The sequence below is a fragment of the Salpingoeca rosetta genome (assembly GCF_000188695.1).
Source record: "Salpingoeca rosetta unplaced genomic scaffold supercont1.13, whole genome shotgun sequence".
NCBI classification, from domain to species: domain Eukaryota; class Choanoflagellata; order Craspedida; family Salpingoecidae; genus Salpingoeca; species Salpingoeca rosetta.
The window spans coordinates 253,263-265,922 of NW_004754921.1; the positions used below are offsets into that span (position 1 = coordinate 253,263).

The window sequence follows — 12,660 nt, forward strand, 5'->3', positions numbered from 1 at the left end:
TTTCATTTTCCCATGTTCTCATGGCAAGGTTGCTCGCCCTCCACCATTTCAAGCGATGTATTGCACTTTGCCGATGAACAAACGATAAAAACGCCAAGCAGCGAGACTCGCATCAAATCGCACGTGCACAACTCGAAACATGCCGCGAGATGCCACAGTGACTTTGGCCTCCCACGACAAAGGAAGCTGTCCCATCACGCCAACGTACACGCACACACACACACTGAAGAGACAAGAAACACGTGATGTTGGTGTTTTGTTACGTCTGCTGCTTGGCTTTGTGGGTTTTGCCCTCTGGGGCTGGGGGCGGAGATGACGTGTCAATTGCAGAATGGTTACATGGAGCCAGCTTGAACAACCTGTAACACAGGGTGTTGCCGAACAATGAATGAGGCGGGAGGGGGTGCATGTACGAGGATGTGGCTGTCAGTGAGTATTGTACATGGCGAGCACGCCGAAACAACCACAACAGTCGTTGTGCCATGCCTCATGACAACAACACGTAATGGATTCACAAATAGAAAGACACGCGGACAAACACACACACACACACACTTGTACACACACAGACACACACACGATTGTACATCTACAGACACACACACAGACACACACTTGTACGCACAGACACACACGACCTACGTCTGCTGGTGGCGGACAGTTACGCTCCCACTTGGACCCATCCAGCGATGTGCATGCTATTTGAGCACGGGCAATCATTACAAAGTGCGCGTGTGGATTAGAAACGGTCAACGGGTTGTTTTGAAGCGTTGCAGAATGTTCGGCTCAGTTTAGGACTGGGAGATGGCACACAGCGGCAACAAACACGCAAGCACGCACAAACACACGCACAAACATACGCACAAACACATGCACAAACACACACACACAAACACACACACAAACACACACATACGCACGCACGCACAAACACACACACAAACACACACACAAACACACACATACGCACGCACGCACAAACACACATACGCACGCACAAACACACACATACACGTGAAGGCTCGGAAAACCATGACAAATACAAAAGCTTACGTCGGTATGGGTCGGGGTGTTTGTTACTCTCAAACTTGGCCTGTATGTGTTGGAAAGGAGACAATGGATGGATGAACACAGTGAGAAACAAACCAGAGGAATGGTAGCAAACAAAGTGTGACACTGCAGCGGTGGGGTTTGAGGGTACGATGACGCTTCACAGGATAGAGAGCAGCGAGCAAACAGGCATTCTTCCGACAAGCAGCTTGATGTGTACACTTAGCGCGCACACACACACATCGACGCACTTCCGGGTGCACACACACACACACACACACACATCGCCGCACTTGCGGGTGCATGCATGTAACACACACACACACACACACACACACACACACACACACACACACACACACACACACACACCTGCTCTGCTGCCAGGAGCTTTGCCGCCTCAGCAGGGTTTGCGGTGCGGTGCGTCTCAAAACGTTGGCGAATGGTTGCCGCGTGCTTCATCCAAACACCACGATCAACAGCCCAAGACTTGCTGTCCTTCAGCATATGTCTGTAGAGCCGCAAAACAGCTTGCTTGTGTGCCGTCATCTTGCTTGTTCTGTGTGTTTGGTGGGTGCGTGAGTGTATCTGCTGCGGTGGTTTGTGAGTGCTGCAGTCACAGTCAAACGACAATTGGTGAATGTTATCAACAACATTTCCGAACTTCGCTGGCCAAACAGCAGCAAGCAAGAGCACAAACGGGCAGGAACAGCAAGTCGCAGCACCATCAACATCACCATGGCGCCGACCAAGGAGCTGGTGCAGTCGCTGTTTGCACCAAATGTCCTTGTGCTCTGGACAAAAGAAGCAGAGGCAACATGCATGCAACGTGGGCTCTCGTGCAAGCATCTTTTGGCTCCCTTTGGTCAGTTTAGCCCTGTGCTTTTCCCCTCACTTTGTGCGCTCTCTGTCTGTCCCCAGCTTCAGCGTGACTGATGAAGGCATGCTTGAATGAGTGCTTGCATGAATGCTTGCCCGTTTTTACAACCGGAACCATGCTTTTTTTTTTCTCTCTCTCTTTCATGCTCGTACCCCAACACCTTGCCACCTCTACACTCTCTCCCGCAACCCAAACCCTTCTTGTGTGCGTCTGTGCTTCATTCCATGCCATGTTGCAGGTCGATCACGCAGCCAGGCTCCTGATGTTCAATTTCGCACCCTGGTGAGGTTGATCAAACTCGTACTTTGACATCAGAACAGAGCACGACAGCTGATGTAGTTGTTCTTCGCGGTTGTGCGTTCGTGCTCCTCGTACCACTGTTTTCGTCTGCGTGTGCTTGTACCTTTCTCAACACGGTCGCGTTGTTGTGGAACCCCCATTCGTGTTCTAGGATGACCTTCGCCCCCTAGTTGTGGAGGACGGCATCGCCCAGACGAAAGCAGCGGTTACTCAACATGAAGGCCTGTGTGAAGACTGGAACATTGGATCAGGTGTGTGGGGGTGGGTGCGTGTGCGTGTATGGGTGTGTGTACTCAAGGTGGTTGCGGGAATGTATGCAAACTTGAAGTGGTGATTTGTGCGGACTGGGTATGCACTGCCTTCTTCCCCCAAAAGCCACTGCTTTCATGCTTGCCAACAAGTGCTTTGCGCATTGCTCACACTCGTGTTCCGCTGGTGTCATGCCACCCTTGCCGACCTGCACACATACACCATACACGTCACAGGCGTTGCGCCGTGGTTCAACGACTACTGCCACCACTTCTTCTCCCTCATGCGCCCGTGTGACCACGAGTTCTTTGGCCATCCGCTCCTCCGCATCGTCCTCTGCACTGCCAAGGGCGACGACCCCATCACATCCATCGCCTCCTCCCTCTCCTCCCAGGTCCGTCCGTCTGTGTGATGTGTGCTGATGTGATGATGATGCGTGTGTGAGAAAGGAAGTGTGCCGACGTGGTGCATGCGGTCGTATGCCTGTGTTTTCGTGTGTCTGCGTCTGAGTGTGTGCCTGAGTGCGTGTGTCTGTGTGGCCTGTGTGTTCATGTCGGAATCAATGCTGATATGTGCACTGCCTGTGTCTCATCTGTCGATTCAATCACTGCTGACCCTGCCTTCAAATGCACATACGCCCTCAAACAACAACAACAACAAACACAACGCACACTCACTTGTCTTGCCTGTGTGCTCCGTGTCGCCCCACTGCTGGTCCAATCTTCACTACCACCACTCTGCAGAAGCAACGGGATGCCTTTTCTGCGTTTCCGTATGTTTCCCAGGACATTCCCACGTGTTATCTCCTCCTCTCTGACCATCATGACGACGATGCAACTGTGACCGCCTTCTTGCAGGTCTGACACCATGTGACACGTGTCTTTGTCTGTCCATTTCTTCTGCACATGCTGTGTCCATGATTGTCTCAGTTCTTTGTTTGTTTTGTTTGTTTGTGGTGTTTGCATGCATTAGCGTCTGCGTCACTTTTCGGCTTACCATTGTCACATGACACTTCCCACCTGTACACGCGTGTACGGTCACAGAGGCTATCCAATGATTTCGGCTCCAAGAACTGTTTTCATGTCCCGCTACAGCAAGGTTGGTACTTGAGCAAATGCAACACTTGCGCGAACACACACACACACACACACACACACACACACACACACACACACACACACACACACACACACACACACACAATCAAACACACACGCACGCACAAACGCTCTGTGCACCTGTGCCCTTACTTGCAAATTGTGGCTTCAACAAATTCATGTCCCCATGTCACACCATCCGCGCGACGCGCGTCCCCTCGAATTCCGCCAATACCCCACTCGCTCATACACACCCCACACGCTCATGCACATACACACCACCACCATCACCACCATCACCACCATCAGCAGCAGATGGCGACGAGGAACAGGATGTGTCGGACGTGTGGACGACTGCACTGCCGGCGCTCGCCTCCGCCGCCCAATCCCGCCCACAGAGCACAACAGAAGGTGCCCAATCATCGTGCCAGCGTGTCACACGCACACACAAGAATCCAATCAACACATGCACATACACGCACGTGCTCACACACACACACATGTACATGTTTACACACGTAAACAAATACCAACCCCTGCCTTTCTTGTTCCTGTGTGTGCACTTTTCCCCAAAACGCCAGAGCCGACAGCGCCGCCCGTTGATGCCGACCCCCTCTCCGCCATGGCGTCAATGGCAAACGCGGTACGCAAATGTGAAGTTTCTTTCGTTTTTCGTTTTTTTTTTTTTTGGGGGGGGGGGGGGGGGCCTTGTGCAGCTACGTGGCAAGCTGGCGCAGCCTTTTATTGTGCGGCTGTGCGAAACACGACGCTGAGAGCCACCACTTGTGTAATGTCACACCATCTCATGCACAACGTGCGCTGTTGGATGACTCTGCCGCTTCTCTCCTTCCACACATTCACCACACACACGCCACACACACACACGCCACACGTACACACACACTCACACACACACAGGATCCTGAGCGAGTCGGGCTTGCAGCCGGGTTTTGCATCGCGGATGTGCAGAAGCTCAAGGACACATGTGCAGCAATTGTCGACACGGCGCTCGTGCCGGCCGTTCGCCACCATGCGCAGCTCCTCTCCGCCGAGGTCCCGACTGCACGTGCTCCCTATCCGTCTCTGTCTGCACCACCCGTCGTTGTGTCCACGTGTACATCTGTCTGTCTGTCTGTCTGTCTGTCTGTGCACGTGTGTGCGTGTCTGTCTGTCTGTCTGTCTGTCTGTCTGTCTGTCTGTCGATATGCCTGTCCGTACCTGCGTGCTTATGCTGATGCGTGCGTTTGTCAGTCTCTTTGTCTTCTTCCTCAAATCGAATGGCAAGGGTCTTATATTTTCTCGCTGTCGTATGGTGTCCAGGTCACCGCCACGCGCAAGAGTCGATCAACGTTTCTAAACGCCACTCGGAAGTGGTTTTCGAGCGGAAAATCGGCCCAGTCTGGCACTGGCCAGGATCCCTATGCCCCAGATTCGTTTGAGATGCAGACACGCCGCCTTGCTGACTTGCTCTTTATGATCAAGGTGCCAGCCCACGACCCGCAACACCCTTGCGCCAGGCATGACGGACCCGTGGCCTGTCCCCGCGCCCTCCTCCTCCAACTTGCTCACAAGCGTACGTGCATGCATGCGTGCGTGCTGTTGTCTGTATTGCTTTTGCAGGAATACGACGACGCGTACCAGCACTACCGCCACCTACGCAAGGACTTCAACAACGACCGCTCGTGGAAGCATCTCGCCGGCGCCAACGTACGCCCCGCCAATATCTGCAGCCACATGCGTGAAGCTTTTGCTTCTCCTCCTCCTCCCCTTCCTGTTGCTCATCACTACCTCCTTCACCACCCCGTCGTCACAATCCACATTCTCACCCCCTCACACGCACACGAACCCACACCTTTCGTTCGCCGTCCTCTGCCCCCCCCCCGGCCACCATCGCCACCTGACCGTTGCCCAGGAAATGCTTGCTGCGTGCATGCTGCTTGATCCGCGTCTGGACCAGGGCAGATACGAGAGCCGGCAGCTGTTTGAGAGCGCAATGGCCACGTATAACAAGTCTGGCATGCCTTTCCACACCGCGCGCGTTGCCATCACCGCTGCTGCAGATTTCACTGCCCGCACCCAACATGCGGACGCGGTGAGCTGATGTGGCTCATCCTCCTGCACAGTGGTCGTGCGGACGGTCGTGGTAGTGGTGGTGGCGGTGGTGGTGCTTTGTATATTGAGTGGGCGTCTGTCTCCTCGTCACGTGGGTGTGCTCACCCTGTCCATCCCTCATTGTCTTGCACATTCTTGTGTCATCATGGTGTGTGAATCCACGTGCCAACCTCACCATCTGTCGTTCATGCGTGCGCATTTGTGTGTGTGTGTGTGTGTGTGTGCATTGTGTAGGCGGCCACGTTTGTGCGCGTTGTCTCGGAGGAGTCTGATCTGCGCAGTGCCATTTTCCTCGAACAGGTCATCCCCACTCGCCCTCCATCTGCGTTTCCCACCACACACGCATGCGTACACGCACACACGCACACACGCACTATGCATGCAAGGCGTTGCGGATCAACGTGCACCTACTTCGGGTATTTGTTTTTCACACGTATGCATGCACATGCACATGCACATGCACATACACATGCACACGTGTGTCCGTTGCATGGACCAGGCTGCGACGTGCTACTTTGCATCGCCGTCATCGCGCCGCAAGGCCGCATTCCACCTCGTCCTTGCCGCTTTTCGCTTCATCAAGGCGCACCAGCGCATGCACGCCCGCAGATGCTACGTACAGGTACGGTTGTACTGTGCAGTGAAGGGTTTAACGCGCACAGAAGGGGGGGGGCGGGTTGACTCGGCGGAGTGACACCGTGTGATCACGGACATGTGTTTGCTCACCTCTGACGCCTCCCGCATGTGATGTGCTGTGTTGTGTGTGCTGTGGTGTGCTGTGGTGTGGCGTGTTAGGCTGAAAAGTTGTTTTCGGGTCTTGGGTGGCAGCACATTGAGGATCACATCCACCAGTCGCTGGCCAGACAATGCGAACAACTGGGCCTCCTCCATGTGCGTAGCCGTTATTTGTTGCGCGAGCCGCTGCCGTTTCCTGCTGATATTTGCTGTTTACATCGTTGTTTTCACCTTCACTGCACATCCTCGCATGAACAGCCCTGACGCCATTGCAAATGTTCACCGAAAAACATCCACTCACATATGCACGCAAAGTCACGCGTCCGCTCACTACATACAACCTCACGCCAACACAATTACGTTCCCACACACGTCGCTGTCGCCTTTACAGAAAAGCATTGACGCATATGCGCATGTGCTTCGCGAATGTCCCGGCAGTGCTCGCTCCCACAGCGATGTGCTCGGCACTTTCATGCACCTCTACCGGTATGCCGCTCACACGTCGTGGCTGTCACGTCCATTGATTGCGCCCATGTTTATGAGCTGCCCGTTTGATGATGAGGGGGGGCGAATGAATGCGTGCAGTGCATGCACCTGCGCAGAGCAAACACTCAGCACAACCCATAACAGATCAGACCCAAACACGCGTTCTCGCTGCACTTCCAAACATGCCCAACGCCTCCTTGCCACTCGCCAACGCCTTCCCGCTTGCCTTCCTGTAGGCACCTGCAGGAGAGTGAGGACGCCGCGTCCGCGCCCCCTCCACTTCCTGTTCCAATCGTCAACAAGAACATTCGTGTCCGCCTTCAGCTGCAGGCTAATACACAAGTGTGTACTTTTTGAAACATACTTGTACATGTATGGCTGTGTGTGTGTGTGTGCGTGCGTGCGTGTGCGCGCGTGTGCGTGCGTATGTGTATGGTTGTGCGTGCGTGCGTTTGTGTGTGTGTGTGTGTGTGTGTGTGTGTGTGTGTGTGCAAATACGTGTTGTACATGACCAGAGTTCCATGCAAACGAGTCACCCACACGCAACATGTCACTTCTCCTGGATAGGCAGCACACATCTCCCAACAGGAGGAAAAGGTTGCGGCGTTTATGAACAAGCCTCAGGTTCGTACCAACCCGGCTTCCTCCAATAGCGCCCAAATGAGACAGTGTCACAACACGCACACGCACGTGAATGCCTGCAGACACACCTTCAGACACGCACATTTTAACACGCACTCACACACACACGCACACACGCACACATCTTGCGATGCCATCCACCCCTGTTGTGCACCCATACACCACCGCGTGTGCCAGGTTCATCAGGCCGCGGTGCTGAGCGACAAGACGACCAACACCTCGCCGGCGACAGTCGTTGTTGAAGAGCCCGTTGGTGTTGAATTCCAGCTCACGAATCCTCTGGCCACTTCGCTCCGCCTCACCGCCGTACGCCCACACGAGTGAATCGCCTGCTGTGCTCCGTGTGTCTGTGTGTGTGTGTGTCTGTCTGTCTGTCTGTCTGTGTGCGTCTGTGTGTGTCTGTGTGTGTGTGTGTGTGTTCATGTGTTTGTTTGTTTGTTTGTTTGTTTGTGTGTGTGTGTGGTTAACACGCTGCATTACGTATGCATTTGCTTTGCTATTTACGTTGCGCGTTGAGTCGTTTGTTGAGTGCCGTCGATTGTCATGGACAATGCCGCAGCCGTGCTCACCGCCACCCAACCCTCCCCCCCCCCCAACATCACCGTGCCCTGCCCCAATGCGCGCAGCTCAAGCTCGTGTGCACGCTGGTCGATGCTGATGGCAACGAGTGCAAACCGGACCAGCTTGAGCTCACGGAGATGGTTGAGATTGAAATGGGCGCTGGCGAGGATGTTGATGTTGTCCTCACCGCCATGCCACTCACACAGGGCACACTTCACGTCAAGGGCATCAGGTTCGCCCATGCAAATGAGGCATCAACTGCTGTGTGTGATGGTGTGTTGGGGGGGGGGCGGTTTATGTGTTGTAATTTGCGTTGCTATTCGAGTGCCATTTTGCTTCCCTGGTCATCCATACCGCCAAGAACCGCACTCGGTCCTCGCCCACGCACAACCCCGACCTCTTGCCTGTTCCACGTCGTCCTTGATTTGTGCTCCACACTCCACAGGTACAACATCCATCTTGGCCAATCGGAAATTGCTGGCCAGCAGCCGCTGTTGGTCCGCGGCAAACGCTTGAACTCAACACACGCCGAGCGAACAGGTACACAACAACAACAACAACAACAACAACAACAACAACAACAACAACAACAACAACAACAACAACAACAACAACAACAACTGCTGGCACATGAGAGATACTGTGCACGGCAATGAACGAACCCCCACCAACACATGTTACGGCTTACATCACGTTTCGCGTTGTTTCTGTCGCCACCAGCGTGCGTGTATGCACCAGACAAGCGGTTGGACTTGCGAGTTGTCTCTGCAAGCCCCCTCTTCACTTACCAGGTGCGCATGTTCGTGTTCATATGTTGTGGGGTGTCGTAGTTGTGGGACTTGGCTGAATATCTCCTTATTGGTTTCCTTGACAACAACACACACTCATACCCACGCTCACACTCACACTCACACTCACACTCACACTCACACTCACACTCACACTCACACTCACACTCACACTCACACGCACGCCCACTGTGTTTCAACGTGGTCCTGGTGGCAGAGCACTCCTCTTCCTGCGGAGGTGTTGCGTGGGCAGGTTGTGACCGTGGAGGTGGATGTCAAGAATCAGGGAACAGCACCAACCGCCAACGTCGTCTGCGTCTTTCCAGAGTGCGTGTCATCAACGTCATGTGTGTGTGTGTGTGTGTGTGTTTGTTTGTTTGTGTGTTTGTTTGTGTGTGTGTGTGTGTGTGCACGGAATGGACGCAGCAGCCTTGGGTATCCTGTTGAACGTTGACTTGCCTTGCAGGTGTCCACCTCTATCTTTTCGTGCACGGTTGTGTGCATGCGGGTGTATGTGTTGTGTATGAAGTAGGCCTCCTGCCCGGGTGTACCTGCATCTTGCTCACTGGTTTGGCTTGTCCCTCTGCAGACATGCGTGGAAACCGCACATTGAGCTTGAGGATGGCACGCAACTGCCAGCGGAGGTGCAATTTACGCTGACATTCCACTCTGCTTGCTGTGCTGTTGACTCTGCTCTTGTCTGCACACCTCTACTTCTCGACAGCTCACACACAAGCGCCACGCCGACTGACTGCTGTGCACAGGGCCAATGCGTAGACCTCTCCTCGGTGGTGCAACTTTCCCCTGGCGATGCCACGCGTTTCCGCGCGCGCTTCCAAGTGGCCCCGCACGCGCCAGATGCGTTTGCGCTGTGCATTGGCTACCGTGGACAGAACCCACCGCAGCAGCTTCCCTATCGTATGGTCACGCTCTCCTGCCGCATGCGCGCAGCAGAGGGTCCCGCCGTCACCGCCACCATCATTCCAACATCGGCAACGCGCGCCCTGCTTCGCCTCGTCTTCTCCCCGGTGCCTAAGGATGTGCAGCTGTGCGAGTGCTTATTGCGCAACTCGCACTGGATGCTGGACACGAGCACCATCATTGCAGACCACGCCCTCCCACCAACGCCTGGTGCCACCCGTGTTGCCCTTTTGCCGTGCGTGCCCGCTACCAGCGCGCCGTCTGCACTTCCGCCAGCCGTTTCACTACAGGTCCCCACCAACAGCACTGGTGCTGCTGGTGCTGCACAGTGGCGACTGCCTGCGTTTTCTTCGGATGACGGTGTTCATGTGCTGTGGGAGCGCAATACGCAGCTTGGCCTTGCCATGGCATCCTTGTCCAGCGGTCAGTATTCTTGGCTTTTGGCAGAGGTGTGTGTGTGTATGTGTGTGTGTTGCATCATTGCGAGAATGTGGTAGACACACACACATGCACACACGTGCGCACACACGCACCGCATACGTTGCGTTCTGCATCGTCATGGCTTTGTCATACGCCACTGATGTACGAAACACCCTTTCTCGACTTTTAGGCAGCAACACGGCGGGCTCGCCCACAGCCTTCATTGACGTGCGCAAATCATCAAGCTCCGACGCTAGTGATGCAGAAAACAACAGGCAAACCAGCTGTGTTCACCCCTTCGTGTGTGGCACTGGGTTCACGCCCAGTGAGGAACTTGTGGTGCAAGTGTCACAGAAGTACGTTCGCTCCCACCATCGACCTCATACACTCTCCCCCGCCCCCAGCCTTGTGCGCATACACACACACACATGAATTTACGTTGCTCTTGTCTCACACGATCGCCGTACGTGCATTCACTTTATGTGCTCCTTGGCGCTTACATTGTTCCACAGCAGCAATTCATCGGGGGCAAGATGGCTTGGCAAGGTTCGCACGTTTGTTTGTGTGCTTGTGTGCTTGTGTGTGTGTGTGTGTGTGTTTTGGTCTCTATCTGAATGCGCGTTTGACAGATAAGACTGTCCTTTCTAACATGGTCCTTCAATCTTCACTCTAACACCAACCTCTCCACCACCCCACCACAACCATCACACCCACCTCCACCACGCAGGAGCGGTACGTGATCGCCGCGGACGAGCAAGGGCAGTTTAGAATACAGATGACTGCGCTTGTGCTCACCGCGGGCCAGACGGTGCTCGACGGCCTTGTCGTCATCCAAACATCCACTTCCGCCGAATTGCACGTGCAGTCTGCAGCTGTCACTGCATGAGCGAGGGTTGCCTCTGTGATTATCTTCCGTGTTCCTTGTCCCTTGGTTGCTGTTATTGTCCTTCTTCCTTCCTCCTTGTGCGCGCACGTCTCCTTGGTTCTGCATGTGTTCCTCATGACACCTCATCCCTACACTAACTCCCCTTCCCGCTTACTCCCCTGCCCGCTTAGCTTTTGGCTTGCTTGCTTGCTTGGCATGAATTTCAATACAGCAACAACTTGGCTCAAGCAACAACTACACATACACACACGGAAATCACAAACAGTGCGCAAGGGTGAAAACAACGTGTGCCCACAACAAACGCACACACGCAAACAGCTGCAGACGTGTGCTCGACGACTGGAGCATGTTAATGAGAGCAGGCAGCCTAGTATGAGCGGCCGACAAGTGTCCACTGCACGTTGGTGGAGCTGCAGGCAGGATGGATGCACTGTAAACACCACAAGCACAGGCCAGGACGGCGGTGGTGAGTAAGAGGAAAGTACTCGCTGACAGGACAAAACAAAAGCCAGCCGCCTGCAAACAGACCATGCTCCACAACAATGCACTAAACACACATGCACAACCAGACGCACCTTGGTGCCCTCAGGCATGGCGGGCTGGTCAAAGGGGATGCAGAGGCTCTTGGCGCCCATGGCAGGGGCAGTCGGGTCATCTGAGACAACACGGTGAATTTAACCAGCAACACGCATGACGCAGTCAAGTGTGTGTGTGTGTGTGTGTGTGTGTGTGTGTGTGTGTGTGAGTTAGTCATTGAGTGCGTGAGTGCGTGAGTGCGTGAGCATCAGTCACGCCATGTGAGGGGGCAGGAAGTGCACCTTCAGGATGACTGTGAATGTGGTGTCGAGACATTGGGGGAGAGAAAGAGGGAGAGACACAAAGACTGCGCTGCGCAACTCACGAGGGTTCTTTGACTCGCTGTCCTTCTTGACGGCGGCCTCACAGGTCTTGTCGCCGCAGAAGGGAACAAGAAGCAGGTTCTTCTCGTTCAAAAGTGGGGCCACTTCCTCCCACCTGCAGCGGAGTGAAATGGCGCGTGTGCGAATTATGCGGGCGAGGTCAAAGATGAGGGAGTGGTGGTGGTGGTGGAAAAAGTAGAGAACAAGGTGCAGCACCAGCAAGCCGACGAAGAAGACACACAAATACACAGGACAGGAAGCACAAGCAGCACAGGCAGCACAGGCGACTACGGATACTCAACACACGCACATACACACACACACCAAAACGCGTCTGACATCCAACACAAAACGCGCGCAAGACCACAGGCAAGCAACCGACATATGAACACACACAGTTTTTACACGCGCGCACTGTTGATAAACGCACTTGGTGGTCTGCTTGACGTGGTCATCGCGCTCAACCTTCGCCTTCTCAAACATCATGGCGTGGATGGCCTTGAGCTTCTCCTGTGTACATAGGCCACAGAGAGCGACAAGCAGCGACAGGCGCAAAGATGAGGACACGCGTGAGACCAAGAAGTTAGCAGTTGGGGCGTCCCATCACCGCAAGATACTGCTCAGCAGTGGCAGC

At 54.4% G+C, this 12,660-nt stretch overlaps 3 protein-coding genes across 3 annotated transcripts in view; 1 reads left to right on the forward strand and 2 right to left on the reverse strand.

The window, feature by feature from the left end:
- Positions 1–43: 43 nt before the first annotated feature.
- PTSG_05482 (uncharacterized protein) lies at positions 44–1,721 on the reverse strand. Its single transcript, XM_004993295.1, has 4 exons — positions 1,423–1,721; positions 1,054–1,093; positions 643–698; positions 44–359 (listed from the first exon to the last, which is right to left on the reverse strand). The coding sequence occupies exons 1-4, from the start codon at positions 1,597–1,599 to the stop codon at positions 336–338; spliced, it is 297 nt and encodes a 98-aa protein (XP_004993352.1). The 5' UTR covers positions 1,600–1,721; the 3' UTR covers positions 44–335.
- Positions 1,678–11,373, forward strand: PTSG_05483 (uncharacterized protein). Its single transcript, XM_004993296.1, has 28 exons — positions 1,678–1,915; positions 2,169–2,212; positions 2,382–2,481; positions 2,716–2,873; positions 3,223–3,336; positions 3,523–3,577; positions 3,886–3,987; positions 4,158–4,219; positions 4,495–4,629; positions 4,897–5,058; positions 5,197–5,283; positions 5,489–5,668; positions 5,923–5,988; positions 6,188–6,310; positions 6,484–6,579; positions 6,815–6,909; positions 7,146–7,251; positions 7,477–7,533; positions 7,729–7,857; positions 8,178–8,344; positions 8,558–8,652; positions 8,833–8,903; positions 9,118–9,227; positions 9,490–9,544; positions 9,665–10,244; positions 10,432–10,597; positions 10,754–10,787; positions 10,969–11,373. Exons 1-28 carry the CDS (start codon positions 1,789–1,791, stop codon positions 11,125–11,127), a joined length of 3,435 nt encoding a protein of 1,144 aa, XP_004993353.1. The 5' UTR covers positions 1,678–1,788; the 3' UTR covers positions 11,128–11,373.
- Positions 11,374–11,494: 121 nt separating this feature from the next.
- The window catches only part of PTSG_05484 (bifunctional aminoacyl-tRNA synthetase), a gene marked incomplete at both ends in the record, with an annotated part of 13,690 nt that continues 12,524 nt past the window's right edge, over positions 11,495–12,660 (reverse strand). The window contains 5 exons of the mRNA XM_004993297.1: positions 11,495–11,557; positions 11,703–11,782; positions 12,029–12,141; positions 12,457–12,530; positions 12,644–12,645. Coding sequence (XP_004993354.1) covers positions 11,495–11,557; positions 11,703–11,782; positions 12,029–12,141; positions 12,457–12,530; positions 12,644–12,645 — 332 coding nt within the window. The remainder of the gene's footprint in view (positions 11,558–11,702; positions 11,783–12,028; positions 12,142–12,456; positions 12,531–12,643; positions 12,646–12,660) is intronic.

Excerpts from the sequence above, each read along its gene's own strand:
- PTSG_05483 (XM_004993296.1), top strand. The coding sequence starts at position 1,789 with ATGGCGCCGACCAAGGAGCTGGTGCAGTCGCTGTTTGCACCAAATGTC. Across the intron at positions 4,630-4,896 it reads CGCAGCTCCTCTCCGCCGAG|GTCACCGCCACGCGCAAGAG; the intron begins GTCCCGACTGCA and ends TATGGTGTCCAG. Across the intron at positions 10,788-10,968 it reads GGGCAAGATGGCTTGGCAAG|GAGCGGTACGTGATCGCCGC; the intron begins GTTCGCACGTTT and ends TCCACCACGCAG.
- PTSG_05482 (XM_004993295.1), bottom strand. The coding sequence starts at position 1,599 with ATGACGGCACACAAGCAAGCTGTTTTGCGGCTCTACAGACATATGCTG. Across the intron at positions 1,094-1,422 it reads AGCTCCTGGCAGCAGAGCAG|GCCAAGTTTGAGAGTAACAA; the intron begins GTGTGTGTGTGT and ends CAACACATACAG. Across the intron at positions 360-642 it reads ACTGTCCGCCACCAGCAGAC|GTTGTTCAAGCTGGCTCCAT; the intron begins GTAGGTCGTGTG and ends CCTGTGTTACAG.